Source organism: Kryptolebias marmoratus, linkage group LG1 (assembly GCF_001649575.2).
Source record: "Kryptolebias marmoratus isolate JLee-2015 linkage group LG1, ASM164957v2, whole genome shotgun sequence".
NCBI classification, from domain to species: Eukaryota; Metazoa; Chordata; class Actinopteri; order Cyprinodontiformes; family Rivulidae; genus Kryptolebias; species Kryptolebias marmoratus.
The window spans coordinates 7,797,331-7,821,981 of record NC_051430.1 but is presented as its reverse complement, the minus strand read 5'-3'; the positions used below and the strand labels follow the sequence as shown (position 1 = coordinate 7,821,981).

Sequence of the window (24,651 nt, the reverse complement as noted above, 5' to 3'; positions counted from 1 at the left end):
CTTCCTGTCAGGAGGTGTAAAACACGAGGCCCAGCGGCGGGATTCACCTGACCGTCAACAACAGAACCCGTCCAGACGAAGAAGCCGATTGTTTCCATCAAACACCTCGCTCCATCTTGGTTTTAGTTCTTGTGCTCGCTTTAAAAAACAAAAAATAAAAAAAAATCACCACCACGCCATAACGACAGACAGACATAAACACTGACACCAGCTGGATCCTGACCAAAACGGGACAAAGATCTCGGTCAGCCGGACTCATCACCACCACTGTTAGTGTTCCTCATGAGGCACAAACGAGGAGGAGATTGAGAAAATATTTCCACGCTGCGACACGAGCCCCGGTGGTGGTGGTGAGGGGGGAGCTGAGTTCAAAATGTCACATTTTCAGTAGCAGAAGCGTCGACTGGACTCTTAAGGCAAGAAATTAGTGTGGTGTACAAAAGAAAAAAGAAAAAAAAGGAGCTTATCTCAGTGCAGCTACTTACTGGGTGTGCAATTAATTCATAGAAACTTAAGAGGACCAATAAAGCTGTTACTTCACAGAAAGTATGCAAATAAATACAGAGACCTTGGTACTGAGGCACAATAAACACACGCAGCAGTTGGACAGCATGACAGTAATGGTGCAGACTGGTTTCCAGACTCATTAAATGGCAATCTGTGCCGCACAACATCTCTAATAAGGATTAATCGCACGAGGAGCAAAAATGACTGGTCTGACCCAGCAAGGACACAGAGTTCAAACAAATCCCTGGCAGGATGGGCTACCCGCTCGCTTGTTTTGTTGTTTACAAGAAATAAAATATCATAGGCTTTGGGAAGTCTGCAGGTGTTTGACATTTGGGAAATGCCCGTTTGACACAGGAGACGATCGACACTGCGCACTCGTGTCTCCGTCATGAACGTGAAGCTGAAGGTGGCATCTCACTGGGGGACACGAGGGGCGTCTCCAGAATGTCCCGAAATGATCGCGGGGCTCTCTGTTTTTTCTCCTGTTGTCTGTGCTGCCTTGTCGCTGGAATTCTGAATGTGTTCAAAAGACAAAAGGAAAAAAAACAAAAAAAAAAACAAACAAACAATGGGACTAATTTTATCTCTAAATAGTTCAATTTGTGATGGGCGTCTGACCAAGAACATATCCCACTTTATCATAAATATTCTTCAAATCATATATGTGGAGGCAGCTGCCAGGGTGCGTACAATTTGGGCAGAGGAGAGCAATGAGATAATGTGCATAATAAACCGAGGACGCAAAAAAAAAATGAGCAGTGATGCTCAAAACGTGGCCACATGGCCCACTGGTCACTTGGTTGCAAACGCTCAGGATTCAGTGAGGCTGCAACGGAAAACCTCCCCATTTTTCTCACAATTGTGAGTCAAGCCTGAGGGGCCAGCTAGTCAGCAGCAGTCACTGACTTTGAGATACCACTTTTACCTTTAACCCTACTGAAGACCAAGGCAGAAAAGCAAATCTACTGCAGAAAAACTCACTCATTAACGTGTCATCTAATCGTTCCGAAAGCAGCCATGATGCTGGAACTCCTGGCCAAGACTTTCTAAATAAAGTCTTCATGCAAAAACAACACAATGTGTTCTTCATTATTTGAGGTGCTGGTATGCAGATTTTTATGTCTTTTGGACCGAGTCAGGCTTTCAGCATTTGTGCTAAACGAATCTGCGCTGGTTCCGGCTTCACATTAAGAACACAAATTGGGCTGAAAGTCCCGTTTTTCTAGGAAAAATTAAAAAAAAAGATTGAACGCATTATCCAAAATGTCAAACGACTGCTGTTCTTCAAGCATCAGTGCCCTAGAAAAGTGTATCTGGGTCTCTGACTGCTGGTTTCTTGAAACTGCTGTGTGACTTCCTGACTGAGATCTGTGGGTGAGATGTTTCTGATAACGCCACCTGAGATCGTTAACACATGAACTGAAAACTGCACTCCGCTCCTTCAGATCTGGGTTACGATGAAGCGACGCCGCGAGCTCTATATGTGCCAAAAGAAAGGAGTGCAAGATGGCGAACGCCAAATGCAGACAGGTGTCAATTAAAGTCCTTCAGAGCTTTCCACACGCATTACTGAGCATTGAAACAAAAACAGTTAATGACAAAGAGTGTGTTAGTGGCGCTTAACAAAATAAAGTTGGAGCACGCTTTTGTGCTTGAAAAGCATCAATTTTCTTTTTTTTTTTCCCGTTACAATAAAGCCAAAAGTCTCCGAAGCATATTTGGCAACTTGTCGAATCCCCAGCTTCACAAACTGTGGTCATGGAGCTCATTTTCCTGGTTTCCTGCATCCGAACTCACACAGGCACTTTATCCTTGGAAAGACAGGCATCTGGATCATCCTGTAACATCTGGAAGACTTGGTGCAAAAAAAGGACGCTTCTTTTAGAGTGACTGGGCACTTCCAGCACTACTAATGTTTGGCTTTTCTTTTTTTTTAAATATAGATATATATATTGACAATTTTGAAACTTTCTCTTCCAAAAACACCTGATTAAAGTCAGATTGGACTGAGTTTCCCCTTCACATACAGAAACATCCTGAAAACTGGATGAACCGTGGAGAAATGTAAGACAGAAACCAGAAAGAAGGCACTCAGACTTGGTTCCTTTCTTATGCAGCATCTTCAGACTGAGGGCAAATATGATCCACAGCATTTTCCTGAACATTAGCTTCGCTCCTCATGGCTTACTGGTTCACAACAGGAAAAAAAAAACATCCTGACGAGCCTCAGCGGGGAGAGGCGCAGGTCTGTTGCTAACTAAGATGCGTGGAGCGGCTGGGCGTTGCTGTGAAGATGGCGACGGGGGAAGGGTTGTCGGTGAGGTATAACAGTTGACCGTGGAGGGGTTTGCTGGGAGCTCCAACAAGGTCGATGTGGCTCTGATTGTGCCGCGGGGCGAGTCGCGGGGGGGACAGTGAGGCCCGGAGTCAGGTCTCGAAGTACTTGTAGATGGCTGTGACATACGTCATGACGCTCTGCCAGTCCGGCCTCTCGGTGCGCACCATCTCGTTGATGTCCTGAAACAAAAGGAGACAGAACGGTGAGGACTTTAAAACTTCAGATTGCCGTCTCACAGGGACGACTTAGATCAGAACGCCAAAGCAACAGACTGTTTCTGGGAGCTGACCGGGCTTTCACCCAACCAAGTGTTAGAATCTGTGGCACAGCCAGAAATGAGCTTCGAGGTGGGCCTGGCTGAAAGTGGGTGGGCCACCGAATTTAACACAGAGTAACACAAAAATAAATGGAAACTGGAACAATGTTTATTTGTATGTTGATCCTGTTGTCTACAACAAACTATTCCGCTTCCTACCCACAGAACAACAACAGAAACGTGGGACTGGTATAATATAATTTTCACAAGGTTCATTTCAAAATAATGTCATAAAAAAAACAACTTGAAAAATACTTTATTTCATCAAGCTTGGTATCACTTAATGTCCATGATTTTACACCGAACACTGAAAAGCTGTAACTCGTCACACAGACATTATTTCTTTATCATGAAACTCTAGCAAATGTTTAATGAATGTGCTACTATAATCAGTGGTTAGAATTATTGCTTGTCAGTAAATTTTTAGTTTTTACCTCTTTTATTAAGTCAAAAGATTGAGATTTTGCATCACCACTAAGAGGCACTTTCTACATAAACATGTCCTGATGTATTAAATTAGCTGATATTTGATGTATAGATACTTTTTATTAAGATGCTTAAAATTTTTTGTGAAAATCAAGCGTGCTTTGGTCAGAATAAAGCTCGAGTTTTTGCAGCTACACTATATTGCCAAAGGTATTCGCTCGTCTCTCTTCACACACATGAACTTGAGTGACGTCCCGTTCTTAATCAGTAGGGTTTAATACGATGTTGGCCCCCCCTCTGCAGCTAAAAATAAGCTACTTCAAATTGCTAGAGAGCTTACCAAGGTACATTTGATGCCGACGCTCTCTGCAGCCTGGAACGCCAAGGTGAAGTTTCTCCTCTGAGGATAAAAGACGAGCGTTAAAGCGACACTTAACGGAACAATTATAATGCTAGCTGAGCTTTGTGGCTTTGCTCGGAACCCTTCTTGCCTTGTCCTGGCCAGTGAGCTCCTGGTAGGGGATGTGTGCAGGCAGGTAGGTGTGCAGCAGAGCGCAGAAGGCGAGGCCGTCGTTCCAGCTGCTGCTGAAGTTGGTGATGTCAATGTTCTGAGAAGGCACAGAAGGTGAGCAGTTTAAGACTTGCAGCTAAATACACAAAATCACTGGAAAACCAATTCCTCATGTAGCAGTGTGATGTTATTACACTAGATTGTAAAACAAGAAGTTTATTTTGGTAGGAAATTATGAGAACCGACAGCTTTTATTTTGAAAAGACGACAGATCCATTGCAAAATAGCGGGTAACTTCCGGTTTATGATTTTATTTTCATTTAATGTGTTGTCATGACTGTAGCTGTGAATTATTATTTTTGTCACTGAGCATATTATGTTCATAGATTGTTATTTTGTGTTTTAATTTGGTGTTTAAACAAAAACGTTGAATGGATCATACCTTTATTGTGGGTGAATTGTTTTCCCACGCTATCAGACGGTCTCTTTTCTTTTGGATTCCGTGGAATAAGGTATGAAGTGGTTTTTTGTGTGTTTAATAAGTGCATTTTAAGCACAGTAAGGATAGTTAAATTACTGTTATGGAAAATGCTGTGTTCTGGAGCAGTTAAGTGTTGTTAAAAAATAGTAAGACTGTTTTAGTGGACATTTAGCAGCTCTCATGCTACATGAAACATTGCCAATGAAACTGCTATGTCCATGTGCTGAAAATAGTGTTGGTAATGATTAAACAGGGGCTGTGGAACACTCTGATGAGAAAGCCTGTTTCAACCATTATTTTCTGTTATTTCAATGCAGGAGTATTAAAAGTGCCGTCAAATCAGCCATTGTGTCCCTGGTATTCCCACAAGACAACGCAGAATCAACTACGCTACACTCAGCCTGATCAGAAATAAGAGGGCACAACATTTTATCTTTACTACAACACTTTATTGTCACACTAAATTCTGCAGCAGTGGAACTGTGTGAAAAGATTCAGGCACAGAAACAGCAACTTGACATCATGACAAAGTAACTCATCCATATCACATCTGGCATCTCGTCCAACTGTCCTCTGACCTTGAAAATGGACGAACCGCAGCTTCCTGCAAACAATCACTGATGTTCCATGCAGCTACATGTTCAGATCTGAACTACAGTTTCCCTCATATTCAGAGAGCTTTGTGTTTTTGTTTAATGTTGCAAACGTCCTAGAGAAAACTTTAAAGGTGAAATGAAAAGTGTTTTGAATCTAACATAAATTAAAAAAAAAAAAAAGTCAAAAGGTGTTTGCTTTAAGAGACCTTGCATTTTCAAAAATTCACACTAATTTAGAATTAATAATAAAGGACGGAAAAAATTACTGGGGTCTCTTTGGTGTTTTCCATGATCACTCGGAAGTGTGACGTATCCTGTGCCAAACACAGGAACGCCAACAAGTCAGTGAATAGCAAATACAGACAGTGTGGGGGTGAAATGGTTCCGTTTGGTGCAATGAATTGTGTAAACCGACCCAAAACTACAATGGGTGTTTTATTCATCAGCTTCCCACAGGACAGGGCAGTTCAATGGATGTGGTTAGTTTAGCACAGGAGTAGGCAACCTTGGTCCTGGAGAGCCACTATCCTGCATGTTTTACTTGTCTCTCTGCTCCAACACACCTGATTTGAATCAATGGGTGATTAACAGGCTTCTGCAGAACATGAAGAGGTAATTTAACCACTGAATCAGGTGTGTTGGAGCAGGGAAACAAGTAAAACATGCAGGATAGTGGCACTCTAGGACCAGGGTTGCCTACCTCTGGTTGAGCTGATGGTGAAAATTACAACCTGAAGTCTGACTGTGCAGTGGAGGAGCACCTGAAGAGGTGCCGAAAAGACGAGGAGCCTACTGCAAGGTGTGTTAGAGGTACGTGGACCTGATCATGAGATCATTTTGTGATTCAGTGAAATTTGCTCTTGACAAACAGATATAGTGACAGCGTATTGGTTTGGAGATTCTCAACACCCAGAACTCTAACGACGAGGAAGTGACGGAACCAGTGTAAATATAAAATATGACCCTTGCTGCAAAATCAGCTATAATGAACACAGGCAGCAGGGCAGGAAAAGTGAAATATATTTATTTTTGCTGTAAATAACATTAGCAAAAAAAACAAAAAACATCCATAAAAGACATCATCTAGCGATCTAAAATATTGTTTAATCTCCCTAATCTAATCTATTATCATGTAACTATTGGGTACTTTAGCCTAAAACTAAAAGATCTATGTTTTGCAACTACATTTCAAGTATCCTACATGGTAAATGCCAATAAACTCTGTTATTAAAATCTCAAGCTATTAAAAAAAAAAGGAAGTCAGAATCAGAAAGCTAATTTCTTGCAGAAGTTGTTCTGTTGAAAAGTGACACAGGAAACGATGAGTGGGTGGTATGTGAGTTACAGAGAGATAAACAGTCGTAAATATTACGAAAACAGTATTTACTCTTTGACTCATCATTTGTTACAACCTGCTGCCTGCATGACTCACGATGCAAGCAGACCAATGACAGCTTCAGAGGAAGTGGGGCCAACAGCGACGCAACTCATGCAGCTTCAGGCACAACTAAAGAGACTGCTACGCACATCACTTCTTTAAAAATAATAAAATCAATAACTTAGGGTGTTGTCCTTTTTAAGTCCTGCTTTCTGCAGCTTTTTCTACAGACATAAAACACTTGAAACAATATTTATTGTAAATAATTCATTTGCGAATAGACGTGTGTGAAATTTGGGTATTAAGCCCTTAGTTTAGCAGTTTATCATTTTCTGTTCAGACAATTTAAAGAATTTGCAGTAAAAACACATTCAATTAAGCCTGGGCTCTTACCGGATAGCCCTCAGTCTTCTTTTGGCACCACTTCAGTAAAGCATTTCTCTTGGAGCCTCCATATTCCCTTGCCAGTGCCGACAGTGGGTCCTTTCTTTCCTCTCTGAGACAGAAACACAGAGGAAACATAAACAAACACAGTAGCAGCATTTCAAAAGATTTACTATGTCCCAAAGGCAAACAACCTAAGAGAAACTAGTACACTTACTACCACAATTCTGAAACAGTAGGGATGTTGTATAAAATGTAAATAAAAACAGAATGACTAGAAATCTCATAAACCCATATTTTTACTCAGATGACTGAGTATAAAAAGAGCATTTTAGAGGCTGAATCTTTTAGAAGTAAAGATGGGCAGAGGTTCACCAGACTGTGAAAAACTGTTTTAAAACAGGGAACAATTTCAGATTAATATTCCTCAACAGAAAATTAAGGACACTTTGAACATCCTATCATCTACAGCTCATAATGTCATCAAGACTGAGAGTCAGTATTAGATGTCTGTGATCTTCACTGCATTAAAAACAGGTCTGATTCTGTTCTGGACATCACTGCATAAACTCAGGAACACTTCCACAGATCATTGTCTGTAAGCGCAGTTCACTGAGCCACAAATGCTTAAAGCTCTATCAGGCAAAGAAGAGATATCTGAACACCATCCAGAAACTCTGCTGTCTTCTCTGAACCAGAAATAATTTAAAATGAAGGAAAGAGGAAAACTGTTCTGTGGTCAGAAGAATCAAAATTTGAAATTCTTTTTGGAAACCACGGATGCCACGTCCTCCATCCTAAAGAAGAGAAGAACCATACAGCCTGTTATCAGTGCACAGTTCCAAAGCCTGCCTCTCTGATGGTATGGGGGTCCATTAGTGCCTACTGCATGGGCAGCTTACACATACCATATACATACATCCAGACAATGTCTTTTTCAGGGAAGACCTTGAATATTTTAGTAAGACAATATTAAACCATTATCTGCCTTCATTCCAACAACATGGCTTCATAGTAGACAAGTCCAGCTGCTGAACTGACCTGCCTGCAGTCCAGACCTCTTAATAATAGAAAAGTTTTGAGGCATCATGAAACAAAAAAAAATGCAGCTGCTCTCCTCAGATCTTATTTGTTTATAGACTGATGTTAAAAGAAGAGGAGAGGCTTCACAGAGGGAAACATGGACCCAGACCATGCTGCCATGAAATTCAAAATTACTTTAAAACAAAACAAAAAAAACAGGTTAATTTTCTTAGTTTAAACATTTGATACGTTTACTATGTTTCATAGTGAATATGAGTTTATGACATTTGCAGATCATTGCATTTCTGTTTTTATTTACATTTTACACAACGTCCCAACTTCTTTGGAACTGAAGTTGTAGTTATTCAGGAAGTTGGTTGAATTTATTACCATCAGATCGACTGCTTCTACAGTATGAGAAGGTGATGCCTCACAGATGAAAACCATTAAAGGCCTAGCATTCCTTAAATGTGTTGCGAATGACTCTGCTAACACACCAAATTTTAGAATAATATCTATAAAACTGACTGGATTAGAGCCATCTTGACTTCATATAATCAAGTCCAAAAGCTAATAAGGGGTAGCTGTATATCAAATCAAACAAACATGGAAATTAACTGATGGATGGATAGTGTGTCTTTGCAGTACCTTAGACGACTGCGGGTTGTGGGGGTGATGGAGGCAGTGGGGGAGGAAGAGGATAAGGAGAGTGGAGAGGAAGCTGCACTCATAGCCATCAGGGAGGTTGAGGAGGCTCCGTCTGTAGCCGACATGTCCCTCTTAATCTCCTCACTGCTTCTGCGTGACACTGTTCGTGACAGAGGAGTGAGTTACAGACTCCGCTTTGTTTTAGCTCGACTGGAGCACAACAAATTTAAACTAGTTGCAACAAACTGCTGACCTGAAATTGCTTTAGTGGAGTCAATGTTGGAGACCCTCTGGAGGACAGGAGGGGGCCGGCTTGAAGAGGTTCCCCTGAGAAGGTGCTCGGCTGTGGGTACAGCACATTTCGTTACTGTGCAAGAGACTTTATGACGGATTTCCGGTGAAAAACTGATGTAACAGAGGTCAGTAAAGAGCCACATTCCTGTCTCTGCGAGTTCAGGGAATACCAATACAGAAGGCTGATTCACACACCAAGAAAACAATAAATTATAGAAAAGTAAACATCACTGCACGCTATGGCCAAGACTGCACGTTCACATAAAACACTTGAACTCATTATAGTTGAGAATAAACCAAGGGAACTGTAGCTTCCTCATTTCGCTCTCTAAACAATCAAGAAACATGCAAACTCCCAACTCCGGCCTTTGGAAGCACAGTCCCTTTATGACATGAGAAAGGAAACCATCCATTCAGTTTATTTTTATGACAGAGACCGAACAGTAGGCACAGAGTTATGAAAGATCTTGAATTTGTTCAATTTTATTTGTTCAACAAGTGTTCGACAAATAAAAGATGACATGCAGCTGAGACCAGATGTTTACATACACTGTATAAAACGAGAACCGTATTTTTCCCACCGTCTGACATTAAATCAGACTAAAGCTTTCCTGTTTTAGGTCTGTTAGGATTCCCAAAAATATTTTTGCTGTTAAATGGCCGAAAAATAGAGAGAATTTTTTATTATTTTCTTCAAAGTCACAAATTTTTCACACATTTTCTTAGTATTTGGTATCATTGCCTTTAAACTGTAAGACTTGGATCAAATGTTTTGGGTTTCCTTCCACAATAGTTTGCTGGAATTTTGTCCCGTTCCTCTTGACAGAAAAGGTGAACCTGAGTCAGGGTTGTAGGCCTCCATGCTCACACATATTTTCAGCTCTGCCCACAAATTCTCTATGGGACTGAGACCAGGTCCAGCTTAAGGACAACACTGACTTTTTGTCCTTCAGCCACTTTGTAACTAATTCGGCAACACGCTGGAGGGTCATTGTCCATTTAAAGACCCAATTGTGTTCAAGCTTTAACTTCCTGACTGCTGTCTTGAGATGCAGCAAAACTTCCCCACATCATGATGCTGCCACCTCTGTACTTCACAGTTGGGATGATGTCCTCAGGCTTGCAAGAATCCACTTTTTTCCTCCAAATGTACCGATAGTCATTGTGGTCAAACAGTTCAACTTTAGTTTCATCAGACCACAGGACATTTCTCCAAAATTAAGGTCTTAAACTGTAATCTGTCTTTTTCATATTGTTTTCAGAGTAATGTCTCCTTCCTCTCTGAGAGGCCTTTCAGCTCATGTTAATACAGGACTCATTTCTCTGTAGATAATGACTCTCTGACTAGCTTCCGCAGCATCTTCACAAGGTCTTCAGCTCTTGTTCTGTCGTTGTTACACACATTTTGCACCAAAACAGGTTCATCTCAGGAGCACCGAACCCATCTCCTTCCTGAGCGGTATGATAGCAGGACATTCCCATGGTGTTTATACTCGAGGATAAATGTTTGAACAGATGAAACTTCAGGCATCTGGGAAATGTACCCAAGGATGAACCAGTGTTTTGGAGGTTGACAGTGTTTTTCCTGATATCTTGGCCGATTTCTTTTTGACTTTTTCCATGATGTCACACAAAGAAGCAGTGTGTTTGAGATGTGCCTCCAAATAACTCAAATGTTATCAGCTAACCAATCAGAAGCTTCCAGAGCCATGATGTCATCGTCTGGGCTTTCCCAAACTGTTTAATGGCACAATAATCTTAGTGTATGTGAATGCACATCTTTCAAGAAAGTAACAAAATATGTTATATTTCATTATTCATGCATTTAACCAATAGAAATAATTTTGGGAATCCTAACTGACCTAAAACAGGAAAGCTTTAGTCTGATTTAATGTGAGACAATAAAAAACAAATAGCTTTTATTACAGCTCGTCTTGATTATTGTAATGCACTGTATTGTAGGCATTAGCCAGACCTCTCTAGCCCGTCTGCAGCTTGTTCAGAACTCTGCTGCTTGTTTGTTAACTCGGGCCCGTAGGCGCGAGCACATTACTCCCATCTTGGCGTCCCTTCATTGGCTCCCTGTGCACTACAGAACTAATTTTAAGCTCCTGTTATTTGTTTTTAAATGCTTGAACAACTTGGCCCCACCATATCTATCTGAGCTGCTTCAGCCTTACTGCCCGCCCCGATCCCTAAGATCAGCTGATCAGTTACTGCTGACAGTCACTAAAACTAGGCTGAAGCTCAGAGGCGACAGAGCATTTGCTGTTGCTGCTCCCAAGCTCTGGAACAATTTACCCCTGAGTGTCAGACAGGGCTCCTCTCTTCCTGTTTTTAAATCTCTTTTAAAAACACACTTTTATTCTTTGGCTTTTAACACACCATGATTCTTGTCTTGCTTGGCACCTTAAGACATACCTGCCATGAACCTGAATGTGTATGTCTTTTTATTTATTTATTTTTATTTTTCTCCCCTTCTTATTGTTTTTATCTATTGTACAGCACTTTGGTTAGCCCTGTTTTTTTAAAATGTGCTATAGAAATAAAGTTGATTGATTGATTTATACAGTGTATGTAAACATCTGGTTTCAACTGTATGTACAAACAAATTTTGCAGAAAAACTTGTGTTAAAAAATCATTACAGAAGACATAGAATATATTTACCTGGCATGGTTATATCTGTGTAGCTGGGCCTCTTGTCACTCAAGGCTGAGAGAGGTTTGGTGGCTGAGATGGAGCCAGTCACAGAGTGTCTCTGAAACGGCAAATAGAAATACACAAAAAGAAAGTCATCTATAGTTGCCTGAAGCAGACAGTGTGGATGATGGCTCTCTTAATAATATAGATAGTTAGGAATTTATATTTATCTACGAACAAGCGGCACGCTGATATCCCCCTGCCCCTGAGGGTCTTTAACAGTGAATGTTTTAGTTTTAGTGTTTCTCTTGACTGGAATTAAACAGGACATACAAATATATGTCCTTTAGAATTAATATTGTTTGATTCCAAGAACTAAAGCATTAAGAAAGACACTCAAATAGGCTGATGGTGTTCAGCGGCACGGACATGTTTGGGTGTGTTTCAGATCGACTGAAACTAAGTTCAGAGAAAGTTTTTCATCTTTGCTGATAAAGATTTGGAGGGAGAATATATTTTCAGCATTAACTGTCAGAGTCAAGCCTGTTTGCTTGTTTGTTCGCAAAATGTCTCATGAAGCACTGGACAAATTTTAATAAAACTTCCAGAAATAATTTGATGCACATTTACAACTGATTACCTTTTTATTCAAACCCAATTCAAATTGGCCACCGCAGGTAATCCACATTAGCCAACATAAAAATGTGTCTAACTCAGCCAGCTGAACAGATATTAAACTGAAAGTGGATGTGGTAGTAGCTGAGAGTCATTAACAACTGTGGTGGGTAGGTTTTTTTATAAGATAACACCTGACTATGTTCTATCTAAATGGCCACAGCCTATGAGTTTTCACCAAATGACTCTGTTACTCTTCACTGAAACCAGACTGACCTTGCTTCCCGTCTCCTCCTTGACTCTGGAGGTAGAGCTTTGATACGGAGCTTCCCATTCGGGCCTGGGACTCTGATGTTAATTCTTAATGTCGTGCACCATACATAAATAAACCTGTTTGACTGTTTTCATCTAACAGTGCCTGGAAATTGATTTTTTTCCACGACACAACACATACTTTGAGAGTTATTACATGAGACAAAAAGACAACTCCATCATTTTACATCATAAGATGCTTTTAGTCTAAAACTCTGAGATGAAAGGCAGCGAGTGATATGCTAGAGTTTAATTAATAATGAACCTAAACGTCTTGAGAAAGAATTATTGTGTATTTAAGCCTTTTTCTTTCCTCATCATAAATGCCAAGTTGTTTTTTTAGTGTTTGGTAAGCCAACAACTAGTTTCCAAATTCAAGGCAGAAATCTGATAACCTCAAATACAATAAATTAAAAGGTAAAATCAGTGTTTTGTAAAAACTGTTTGTGGTATCGTAAAGTAAAACACAACAGAAAGTTATGACTACATGACCATAGTAGTAAAAGGCCTATTTCCAGTACCTGTATGGGCGAAACGGCAGCAGCTGGGGGAGTCTTCATGGGGCTGGGGCTGAGGGGGGTCCGAGGTAAAGGGGGAGCTGAGGCTGTTGGAGCCACAGAGGCACCGTTGGGAGGTGGACCTACATTAAAAAACAGATGCAAATAAAGCTGTCTAAAAACCCATTCTGAACCTAAAACTAATCTTTTGTTGTAAATTATGGAAACCAAAATGATTGCTCTGCCAAAGGAACAAGGTATAAATAGATTTCTAATAAGAAACGACAAATAAGAAAACATCTAAATTATGTTGTATTATTAAATATTGAATTTTAAAAGACGGAGCAAATAATTCATTCAATAAATAAAAACTGATGATGTTTTAGACCGTGGTACCTTGCGAGGCACTGTCGAAGCTCTTGATGAGTGTTTTCACAGTGGGGGAGGGTTCTGAAGAGGTGGAGGATCTCCGGCTCAGCCCCATCCCTTGTCTGAGAGCTGCCAGGTCCCTTTCCACCGCATTCATGTAGTTGTACACTCTGCCTCTTTCCTCTTCCTGCCTGAAAACACACAGGTCAGGTACACACTCAGGACTTCTCTGTGCAGTCAGCTTCTATATATAACTGTAAGATTAGCATACACGATCACAAATATGTGTTTATAAACGTCCTGCATGTTTGTTTAGAAACCCTTGGACAAGATATCTTCCGGTCAACGTGACCAGAGGACATTTTCCACACGTCTTACTTGCGGCTCTTGACCTCGTCCAGCTCTTTGCTCAGCTTCTCATTCTTCTCCTGGGCTTCCTGCAGACGGCGTCGCAGATCTCCTATTTCTTCCTGTGCTTCGGACTTGATGTCATTGGCGATGACAACAGCCGTCTGCAGATCGGCCTGGAACTGGCGCCACTCCATTGACTCCTCCTGCGCACGATCACACACAAAAAGAGGTAGCTGAGCATTATTCTAATCATTGTTGGGTTGTCATCGATTTGATGAACTAGTTGAATTTCTGCATGAGTTCCTGCAGAAACACTAAATAAAAACAGCCCTTAAGGAAGCTCCAAAGCTTCAGATTTGTTCTCCAAATTGGCCTTAGCACCAAATGTTTGAAGCTTAGCTGCTCCTTAAAACTGGTGTTTTAATAGAACATAGCAAAAGGTTTTGTGAAGTAATAGAACAAGAGGCAATAAGTCATACAGTCTATAAATTACATGATAGTCCTGTAAATTTCCTGTTTATTGTGAGCTTGTTTTGTAGTTTTTTTTCTTTTCTTCAGAGGCTTGTTCAAAATAATAACTGATACTGATAGAGCTGTGTATCATTATTAATCAATTAATTTGTAGTCATTTAACTTTTCTCATGTCATTTTATGAAAACATCAGTAGATCTGCTGATAAAGGGGGTTTTAAAGTAGCCGGCAGCCGGCAAAAATTAGCGTATAAAACTTTAATTCAGCTGCGTTTTCGCTGGATATTTTTCACTGATTGACCAAAAATCTTTAGTAAATGTTTGCCTAGAAGAGTCCCTGTGTTTTCCCCGATCTGCATAGCGATGCAAAATGTAATTTTATTCTCAATAATTGGTGATAATCTTCTTCCCCGAGTTTGTTTTTGATTATTTTTGTCAACCTCTGGGTGCTGCTATTGTTGTAACACCACCACTGATTGGACAAGAGTTCTCATTTATCTGCCGAGGCTTCTGATTGGTCGATGTTGGGAGCGTGACACTGTGTCGTTTTCCAGGCAGTGGATGACAGTATAATGTCAGAGAAAAGAACTGTTGGATTCTACCAACCAAAAAGAAGGCCAAGACCAGTGATTTCAAATCTCCAGTCAATAAGTTTTTATCCAAATCTATTTTACAAGATTCCTTACTTCAGATTTACTGCTTTGGGAGATAGTTCCTTGTCTTGGCTAAATTAATTCTTCATCTGATTATCTGAAAACTCTACCAGTCCTTCCAAAATGCCAAACATTCTGACAAATTGTCCTTAAAAACTGATTTTGGCCTCTCCAAACACTCTCCTAGACTTGTTCCAAATACCATGAAAATTCATTTCTGATGTTCTAAATGTAAAATGTTCTAATTTGGCACTCAGCACTGTTCTTCTCTTAATGGATGGTCAGCCCCCTGCTTTTTTCTAAATAGCCTCCTACTCCTGAAACTTTTGAACCCCGACTGATATTCTGTTCCAGAAAGGAGGTTCAACAAACTCCACGAGGAGGGTTAACTCAACTTAACAAGAGGGGAAACTCTGGGTTTTCAGTTCCAGAACAGCTGATTACAACGAGGTTAATCAACTCTTAGCCTTGAATTAAGAATGTGCATGTGCGCAGTAAAAAGTCATTATCGATGGAGCCCCGATATCCTGATTCACCTAAAATGTTTCTGAATACAAGTATGCAGTCAGTTGTAATGGAGGCAAACTTGGTGGTGTCACAGCAAATTTCTGTACTGTATCAAATCTACAGTACAGAAATCCAGTGAAGGAGTAATACAGGCAGCATCTCCTTAAGATTATAAGAATCTCTTTCAGTAAACTTTCCAGTAGGCAGATTTAGTTCAGAGTGTGTTACCATGGAGACAGACTTATGCCCTGTTTACACAAAGCCGATCTCATGGAAACATTTGAGATTTTCCAATGCTGACTGGGAAAAAGTTACACGTTTACACGTTAATGCTGTGAATGTAGAATCCACTGTAGTTTCCATGCCAGGTCACTAGCTGGCTATGACATGCACACGGACACCAGTCTCTCAATCATGAAAGCAGTTCCATCCAAAATGGCGAATACAGGGACGTTCGTTGGGACTCCCATGAGGTTGGGCTGCCGCTACATGTTGAAAAGGCTGAGTAGCACAAACAGCACTCTGTTAAATGCCATTACTACTGTTGTTGACCTATTTGTGCAGAACAGCTACTGACTGCAGCCATTCGTAGTTTATGTGATATTTCAAAGAGTTCGAAAAGTTTCACTCTGAGACCTGGGTTCAAAAGGTTTCAGTGTCAGAGAATCCACTTGCCGTTGTTGTGTACAAAAAGTCGAAGCGATACAGAAATGTTCCGGTTTCCCTGAAAAACAGCGTTGTTTAAACTGGGCCTCAGGTTAACTTACTCAGAGCTCCTCATAACCAGCCTCCTGGAATCTCCCTCGCTCAGCTGCCAGCTGACTCCATGTTGGATAATACAAACAGTTCACACTGGAGTCCTGACTACAGGAGACTTTTTGGGTGCATTTTAATGACAAGTATAAAAACTCACACAGGACAAATGGTCTGAACAGCTGGTCTGAACAGGGTCAGAGAATCACTGGTGTTTACCTCACGAATGCAAATGCAGAAGTCAATCTTCTCACATATTTGACCTATAGTTAGTTGAATCTAAGTTTGGGCAGCCTCAAATAGGCCCATCTCTTTCTGCACTGATATTTTTACATAAATATGCTTTGAAGGAGTGCAATTTACCTCACACTTGTTGCAAAAGAGAAAAGAAATATGGCTTTATGAAAACATTTCAGACTAAATCCTTTGCTATTAATAAAACCTGCTGGGTGAATCATTTTGTACTCCAAGTCACTTTGTGTCGCTCCACATGTGGCTGAGGCAACCGGCTGCCAGTGAGGTTTACTGGGGAGAGTTTTGATAGACACTGAATGTCTTCAGTTTGAGCATTTGCTTACCCTCAGTCGGCGATGAAGAGTTTTAATCTCTTTTTCCATGTCATGCTTCTGATCTTGCAGCTTTTTCACAGAATCTGAAAAGAAACAGAAAATTACAATGGTTGCAGCTTGCTGCCAAAAGGCAACAGTAAAACAGAATCAATCATATAAAGTCTTCATAAGAATTTAGTACACTTTTTGAAATGTTAAAAACTAGTTCGTATGAGGATAAAATCTCTGTCCCTCACTAGGTTTTTAAATTACATAAACACAACATTCAGTGAATAACACGAGTCATTAAGTATTTATTTAACAAACACCAAACCCAGATGGAGATGCAGTTTGTAAAATAAATAAATGTAGCAACTAGTTATGGTTAATTAGTTGCCTTTAGCAGCAATGACTTGATGTAATTGCAATCTTCAAGTCTTTCTCAGTGCTGGTGAGGACCTGCTTTAGTTTATACTGCTTCGGTTCATTGTGGTAAAGAGGCAACTGTTTATGTTCAGCTCTCGGCCTTTTCCCAAAACAGTTCCATGTTACGGCTGCAAAGACGAGCCCCATTCTTCAAGGTGGTATCTCACAGGGCCGCGACTGTTTCAGACTAGTTGGCGACTCAAAATTGTGACAAAACAGGCAGATTTTTCGTTGCAGGTCACTGAACTCTGAGTGTTTGAGACCAAACAACCAGCGAGCCACGAGGTCGCAAAGTTTTTAAACATGCTCAAAGGTTACAGGACTATAAGCTTCTGTGACTCGTACAAGGAAACTGAGACCCACTGCAAACATTGCGAGACATTCTGGAGACCATCTTGAATGCTGCTCGCCATCTAGTAGCAGCCCAGAGAGATACATACGACCTTAAGCTGCCTCCGGCTGTTCATAAATCAAAAAACAGTGTGCAGAAATGTGAGGAAGTACCACCTTAAATCCGGGACAAATGGACAGACTGATTTTAATGTGAGCAAACCTAAGCAAGACATTAGTCATATAAACAGGCTGAAGTTATGCTGTTTGCTCACAACAAGCAGAAAAAGATCACTTTAAAAACCGTATCAGTAAGGAGTAAAACACAAAGCCCCTAATAAAATGATAAGTTGACATCAACCCTCACTAATAAAGAATCCAAATGTTTCTGCCAAATACCCGTTGTTCATGCTTTGGGCTATTTTTGCACAGACTGAACTGTATTATTGCTCTTTTTCAAAGATCTACTGGGAAAATAAACTAATCACAGCCAATAATGCTGTTATAACATGGAGCTCTTATTAATTTATTGAGGTTCTGTACACAGATTGGAGTTTATTTTTGGTCCTAAAAAGAAGATTGCACATTTTGTTTTATTTCTAATTTTGAATAATGAGAGGATGATTAAGCTGGCTATTTTATTGTTCAAGCAAAGTGCTGCCCCTTGACTGCTGATTAAAAAATTGATTAAAAAGTGTTAAAAAAAAAAAAGAACCTGGACAACAGAAAAACTAGTTCACTTTTTAAAATTAACTCAATAATGTACTAAAAAAAATCATGATGTATAAATGTATAATTTAAAGTTTGGAGATTGCATCAAGGTTGCACTTGGGTTACAATTTGTGTTTCCAGCTCACTCACTCTCAAGGTCGGAGATTATGAGGTTGTCGTGGAGTTTCAGAGCTCGATGCTGCTCGACTTCGTCTTCCAGCTCGAAGATGGTTTCCTTCATGTCTGCGATCTCCGTGTCCTTCTCCTGCAGCTCCAAGCGCTGCTTCTCCAGAGCCCGCTCCTGCTCGGTCATCTGCTGCTGCGCCTGCTCCTGGAAGTCTCTGTACTCCCTGTTCAGCTGCAGACACAGGACGAGAGGCGTCCTTTAATAAATCATCTACAAGCTTTCAGATAATTAGGTGACAAATGTGGTGTTATATGATTTTCTGAACAAATTCATACATTTATGCTCTGTTGTTACGCACTATAAACTTAATTTAATGTAGATCCTACATTTAAATTTAGCTTCTAATTTCAGGACATATTCTAAACTTTACTTTCAACTTTGAACTTTTACCAGACCTTGCTGAAAGTCTCCTGCAGTTGGTTGAGCTCTATATGCGCTTGTTTTAGCTCCTCCTGCATCTTTGTAGCTTTAGCTTCGGCCTCCTCTTTGCCCAGCCGTACCCCCTCCAGCAGCTGGCAGATGTCATTTTTGTCCCCCGCAGTGTGAAGAGAGTACAGCTCGGCCACCCTCTGCCTCTCTTGGTCCAGCTGGGCTCTGCAGCGGCTCAGCTCGGCCTGGTCATTGCTCACCGCCACCTTGTACTCCTCCAGCACTGCTCCCATGGCAGCTCGATCCTGTCTCTCCGACTCCAGGATGCGCTCCATCTGGTGGTTCCTCTCCTTCAGAGCTCCAATCATCTCCTGAGCCTCAGCGTTGTCCTGCTCGGCCATCTTCAGTGTGTTGGACAGGTGCTGCTGCACTCCCAGCAGCTGCTCTCTCTCAAAGCGGGCATTATCTGCCAGGTCTGCGTAGCGCTGCTCCAGCTCCAAATAACGACCACTCTTGATATCCTCCTCCAGAACATAGGATATATGATGTTCATCCAGCAAGGAGCGCAGATACTCGATCTGTCGGCCGTAAAGCTCCAGCTTGTCACTCTGCTGGCACAAGGAGTCCATGAGGATGACCTTCTCCTCGCCAAGCCGCTCGTTCTCTCCATTCAGCTCCTGCGTGATTTGCTGCAGATCAGCCAACTCCTGTAACGTGGCCTGAAGCTCCTCAGAAGTGCTGTGCTGGTTCTCCTCCATCTGGTGGATGCGCTCTGTCAGACAGGCCACTGACACCTCGCTGGCATTGCCGCTGCTGCCCCTCCTGGAGCGCTCTGTGCTCGGAGCGCACTCCGACTCGGATGATGAGGAAGCTCCAGATGGGGCGTCCAGAGCGTCGTCACTGGAGGTGACAGCTTGGTAGACCTCACTGGATTCACTGTCGAGGTTGTCTGCTGAGCCTCCATGCTGGTGTCCTGTGAGCAGATCCTCTAAAGAGCCGGGGGCGGAGCCTTCCACTGATGACGTCAGCGTACCTGTGCAGCCACCATCACTGTGAGCACTGCTGGTTGCCAGGTCTGGACTCAAGGATGCGTAGCTGAACAGCTTGTCTGAGCCGTCCAGCCTCTGTTCCAGAGAGAACCCCAGCGCGTTGAGCCGGTCTTTCAGCATGCGGTTCTCGCTCTTGAGCAGGTTGAGCTCCTCTCTGATGGCCTGGTTCTGTTCTTGTAAGAGAATCAGGGTGGACTCCACGTCAGCTGCTGTAATGGCTGAAACCTGAGGCTTCTCAGCCTCTTCAACTTCTTCCCGCGGTGACGCATCTTTACCGCTGAGGCCAAGCTGGGCCCTCATGCCCCTCAGCTCGCTGCGAAGGTGAAGGATCTCCACATCTTTGCTTTTCGCCAAACCGAGCAAGTCTTTTACTTTGGCTTCTAGAGCCACCTTATCGCTGATCTGACCATCCGATTTAGACTTGCTCATCCGACCCTCTGACTCTGCCAGGATCTGATTCCGGGAGCGTTTTCCTGACGCCACATCTCCTGCGGTTCCTGAAACCAGCTGCTTTTTAGCAGCTGAAGTCCTTGATGATCGAAGACGGTCTCGAGACGAGTTTTGTTCCTTGGAAGATGCTAATGTCGTACGCTTGGACAGAGAACCTATATAAAGAGAATAGTAAATGTATAATTTGAACTACAAAAACTTAACTGAACACATTATTATCGCCTACCACAAAAAAATCAAGAGTCACTGGACTTATTTTAATGAAACTCTCAGATGGTAATCACTGGATGAACATCTATGACTGAACTTTAGGAGCCAGCCCAATTCAAGATGGCTGCCACAGTCAACTGAACCTCGAAAACACAAAGATGACTACAACTCAGTCAATATTACAGATATTGAGCTAAAATTTGGTGTGGTTGTAGCTGAGATTAATTAACAACACATACTTTAAGTTCTACTTGATGTGCGGTGCGGGGGTACCGAAACTTGGTGTCATTTGTGGAGACAATGGAAGAGTTATGGACAACGTTGGCCCTGTGTTGTTGCTGTTTTTTTAAACTTATGGGGATTCTCCTGAGACTTCAGGAAGAGAGGCAGTGGAAGAAATGCTCTGGATGCCACGATTGTTGCATGGAGTAGAACAGCTGTTATTCGCTAGAGATTTCAGGTTTTACAGCGCCTTCAACTGGGGGACAGATGACATAAATGTTGCTGGGTAAGCTAACGCTGTTGTTTATAGTCCTATTACTTCGCTACCATTTTCTTCGCTTTTTATGCTTGCATCTGGTCACACCCACGATTAATTAGTGAACAGGAGCTAAGCTCGCATCACCCACGAAAGCAGGGCCGGCCTGCTGGCCCTACTCCAAAGCAGGGACCAAAAAAGCAGGGACCGGCCTCGAAAAAATGCCGGTGGAAACGCGCGCAAAGCAAGCCGAGTAGAGTGGAGTCTTGTCGTCAACTCTGTTTACGTTAGCAAAATATCTTATGAGATACTGGAGCCATTCCAAATGAAGATGGCTACCACAGCTAAATAACATTAGCAAAAATGGCTATATCTCCGTCAATTTTACAGACATTTAGCTAAAATTTGATGCACCTGATGGTCATCCACAACACACATTCTCAGCAGGATATCTGTGGATAATGTTGTTTTCAAGGTTTGACCAAAACAGCTACAACACTTTTTTCAACATGAGATGTTCTTAGTCTAACGCTGCTAGCCTTTAATTTTACTGATGTAATGTCAGATACCTGATGCTGTCTTTGGCTTGTTTTCCAGGTTGCCTGCACTTCCAACAGAAGCAGTCTTCTTGGTCTTAGTGACAGTACTACTCGATGCAGGATTCCCTCCAGCCATAGCTGCTAAAAGATCATCACTGCTTTTCACCTGAAAGGCCAAAAGCAACACGGTCACACACAGACGCATAGTTTCAACTACATCCAGGCAGATTGGCCGAATGACGAGTTTCACCTTGGACAGAGGGGCAGTGGCGACACTTTTGGCCGCAGACTTTCCGGTGCCAGCGGGGGCAGCAGCCTCCGACTTCCCTCGATCTCCGCTGACCTTACTTGCCGCTGGCCGAACCGACTTCTTCATAGTGAGCGCTCTGATGCAGACACATTTACAGCTCGGTCTGTAGACAAAGGAAGGTAGGAGGAGAAAAGAAACGCACATCAGCGTGGAGAGTGATAGCTCCAGTTTTCCATGAGAGGGGCATTCTTTCCACGAGACTAATCTTTCACTTTGTACTGAGACCACGTAAAGGAGTTGCTCACATTTAAAAACCTGCCTTGGTTATTCATAAGTCTGGGAGGTACAGTAAGTGTGACATTATTAATTATCTCCAGCCACCAAAAGGTGGAGTGTGTGTGTGTTTGTTTGGCGGTCTGTTAGGAAAATATCCCATGAACTACAGGACAGATTTTAATGAAACTCTCAGAAAGTAACAACTGGATGTACATCTACGGCTGATTAACTTTTGGAGCCACCGAAATTCAACATGGCCACCACAGCTAACTGACCTTAGAAAATGCAAAGATGGCTATAATCCAATGAATTTCACAGATATCATGCTCAAACCTGGTGTGGTTGTGGCTGAGAAATATTCAAAACCAATGCTCCAATCATTGCATCTCAGAACATTGCATGAGTTCAGACATAACGCAGGTTTGATCAAAATGAATACAATTCTGATTTCTCAACATAAGATGATTATACTTTAAAGCTCTCACATTAAAGCCAGCGGGTGATATGCATTCCTTCAAGGAGTGCTAAATCTTTGATTTTCTTTCTTAATTGCAGTAACGTTCAGCAGCTGACAAGTGATTTCAGAAAAAAAAAAAGAATTAAAAGATTCCAGAGATGAACCAAAACCTCCACCAGATGGCTCTCGTGTGTTTGTGACTATCGGTTAAGTTCACACTTACACATCCAACGACACAAATAAACACTTTATTGCTGTTCCAACTCTGTGAGCTTTAAAATTCAGTCCGAAGACTAAAAAAATAAAGGCAGACAAAATACCTTTTTAGTTTTTTTTCTTTTTCTTTTTCTTTGCTGTGATCTGCAGCAGACCCAAATAAGGAAAACTAAATTCCTTCACAGATCAAACAGGAAACTTGAAGCAGAAAAAAAAAAGTTTTCTGAGGAGAAAAAATGAGTTACCAAACAAGGCTTTTCAAGTCACTGTGCCTTGAGTTTTAGGGCAAGTCACTCACAATCATCATCGCTTCATTTTAAAAATCCAGAGAATCCAGAAAAAAAAAAAATCCTAAAAGCAAATGAATCTGAGCAGATTCTGTAGGGTGCTTTGTCGGGCTGTGTCTTTAATTAGTAACAGATTATTCTCTCAGCAGACCTGGATACTGGAGTTTCAATTTCCCCAACAAACCCTTTTATGATTTGGCAGCAAACAAGATGTTGATTTTGGCTTGGAGTATTTTTGTTTTTAAAAAGAAGCTTGTGCAAAACCTATAAAACAAGTTGTGCCATGATGGCAAGAAAATTGATTTGGGGCACAGCAAGACAAAATATTTCAGCACAAACTTGGATGAATTGGGAGATGTATTAAGGTAAAAAAAAAACAGCTGAAGTGATTTATTGCAACAGGAAACCTAAATACAATCTTTATCTGAGGAAATGTTCAGTTGTTTCCCTTCAGCAAAACAAAACAAACAAAAAAAAACATGGTTGTTTAGATAAGGACATAAATATAATCAAGCACAAGACTTTAAATAGAAAACTCAGAGGCTGACAGTCAAACTACAACAGGACCACAAAGTTTTAAACAGTTCAGTGAGTAAATCTATTTTGAATTTTAGCTTTTTAGCTAAAAACACAATATGGAAACAAACATGTTTTCCTGAACATTATCCCCATTATAGATTTGCAAAGACATTTAAGAACAGAATGCTATTGATTGAGAAGAATTTGACAACTCGTGAGATGCTGCTGAAAAGCCTCTTAAACGCCACAATGTTCATGTCATAAACTGATAAGTGCAATTTTATTAAGAGCTGCAAGCTCTTTATGGATCCTAGTATGTAGAATTACACAGCAGGTGGTTTACTGAGAAAACAAAATCAGCCCAATATTATTCTCATATCGATGGTTAATGTGTCCTCAAATTAAAAATCTGTAAGAAAAATTACCATGTGAGTTTGTTTACCCACGGAAACAGATGAGGTGACTGAAAATAGATCAACAATGGAGACGTCCGGGGCTGTTTGGGACGGAGGAGTCAGACGGTGTGATGGACTGGTTTGTATTTGTGCTCTGACTAGCTGAGTAAAGTATGCAGATAAAAAGATAGGTTGGGCTGAAACGGTAAACATGCCTGTCTAGGAGTTTTCCAGAAGTCCTGTCTGTTTGAACGCTGATCTCTGTCTTAATGGCGCTCCACCGTTAAGATCCTCGATATTTATTGACAGCTGTCTCACTTGTTATTTCTCTTTTCTTATAAATCTTATATTTCCACCTGAATGTCTTCTCCAATGTCATACGATTGTCTGATTCCACCACGTTCGTTCATCTCTACAGAGTACGACCAGCCTCATGTAGACAAATCACCTCACTCAAGCTTCCACTTGGTTTCCGGCAAATTATGCCAAGTGCTTTGTTTACACTGAGCGTGGACCCGCATTTCAGAACTGCATATCAATAAAAAAAACTACTGGGGTAAAGTCTCTCAAGCTGAACCATGTGATATAGTTCAGGATAACTTTTTTATGTTTAATTTTTATAGTTTGCAAGGAGTACCTTTAATCAGGGTTTGTACGCTTTTCCCAGTGTAAAATTCAAGCACATGTTCATATGTTCATGTTCATATTTTGGACCGAGAAGACAGATGGTTCGAGAGGGGGGTAAAAGAAGCCATTTATGTCAAAAAGGAGAAACCAACATTAAACAGAGGAGGAGGTCTCAGATTTCAGCTTTCAAAAACATATAATGGAGCTTTAGGCCTGATCCCCAGTCAGTTTCACTCCAATCAACACCTGCACTC

General features: G+C 41.3%; 1 protein-coding gene across 2 annotated transcripts in view; it reads right to left on the bottom strand.

Moving 5' to 3' along the window:
• Window positions 1-1,000: 1,000 nt before the first annotated feature.
• The window catches only part of specc1la (sperm antigen with calponin homology and coiled-coil domains 1-like a), a 28,039-nt gene continuing 4,388 nt past the window's right edge, over window positions 1,001-24,651 (bottom strand). For both annotated transcript variants that reach the window (XM_017414721.3, XM_017414722.3), the window contains exons 2-16: window positions 21,621-21,783; window positions 21,401-21,536; window positions 18,671-20,298; window positions 18,239-18,446; window positions 16,652-16,725; window positions 13,718-13,893; window positions 13,367-13,530; window positions 12,995-13,113; window positions 11,574-11,664; window positions 8,865-8,954; window positions 8,612-8,771; window positions 6,950-7,052; window positions 4,082-4,198; window positions 3,931-3,990; window positions 1,001-3,027 (exon numbers count right to left, since the gene is read on the bottom strand). In XM_017414721.3, the coding sequence (XP_017270210.1) occupies window positions 2,938-3,027; window positions 3,931-3,990; window positions 4,082-4,198; window positions 6,950-7,052; window positions 8,612-8,771; window positions 8,865-8,954; window positions 11,574-11,664; window positions 12,995-13,113; window positions 13,367-13,530; window positions 13,718-13,893; window positions 16,652-16,725; window positions 18,239-18,446; window positions 18,671-20,298; window positions 21,401-21,536; window positions 21,621-21,783 (3,379 nt within the window). In that variant the 3' untranslated portion in view covers window positions 1,001-2,937. The remainder of the gene's footprint in view (window positions 3,028-3,930; window positions 3,991-4,081; window positions 4,199-6,949; window positions 7,053-8,611; window positions 8,772-8,864; window positions 8,955-11,573; window positions 11,665-12,994; window positions 13,114-13,366; window positions 13,531-13,717; window positions 13,894-16,651; window positions 16,726-18,238; window positions 18,447-18,670; window positions 20,299-21,400; window positions 21,537-21,620; window positions 21,784-24,651) is intronic.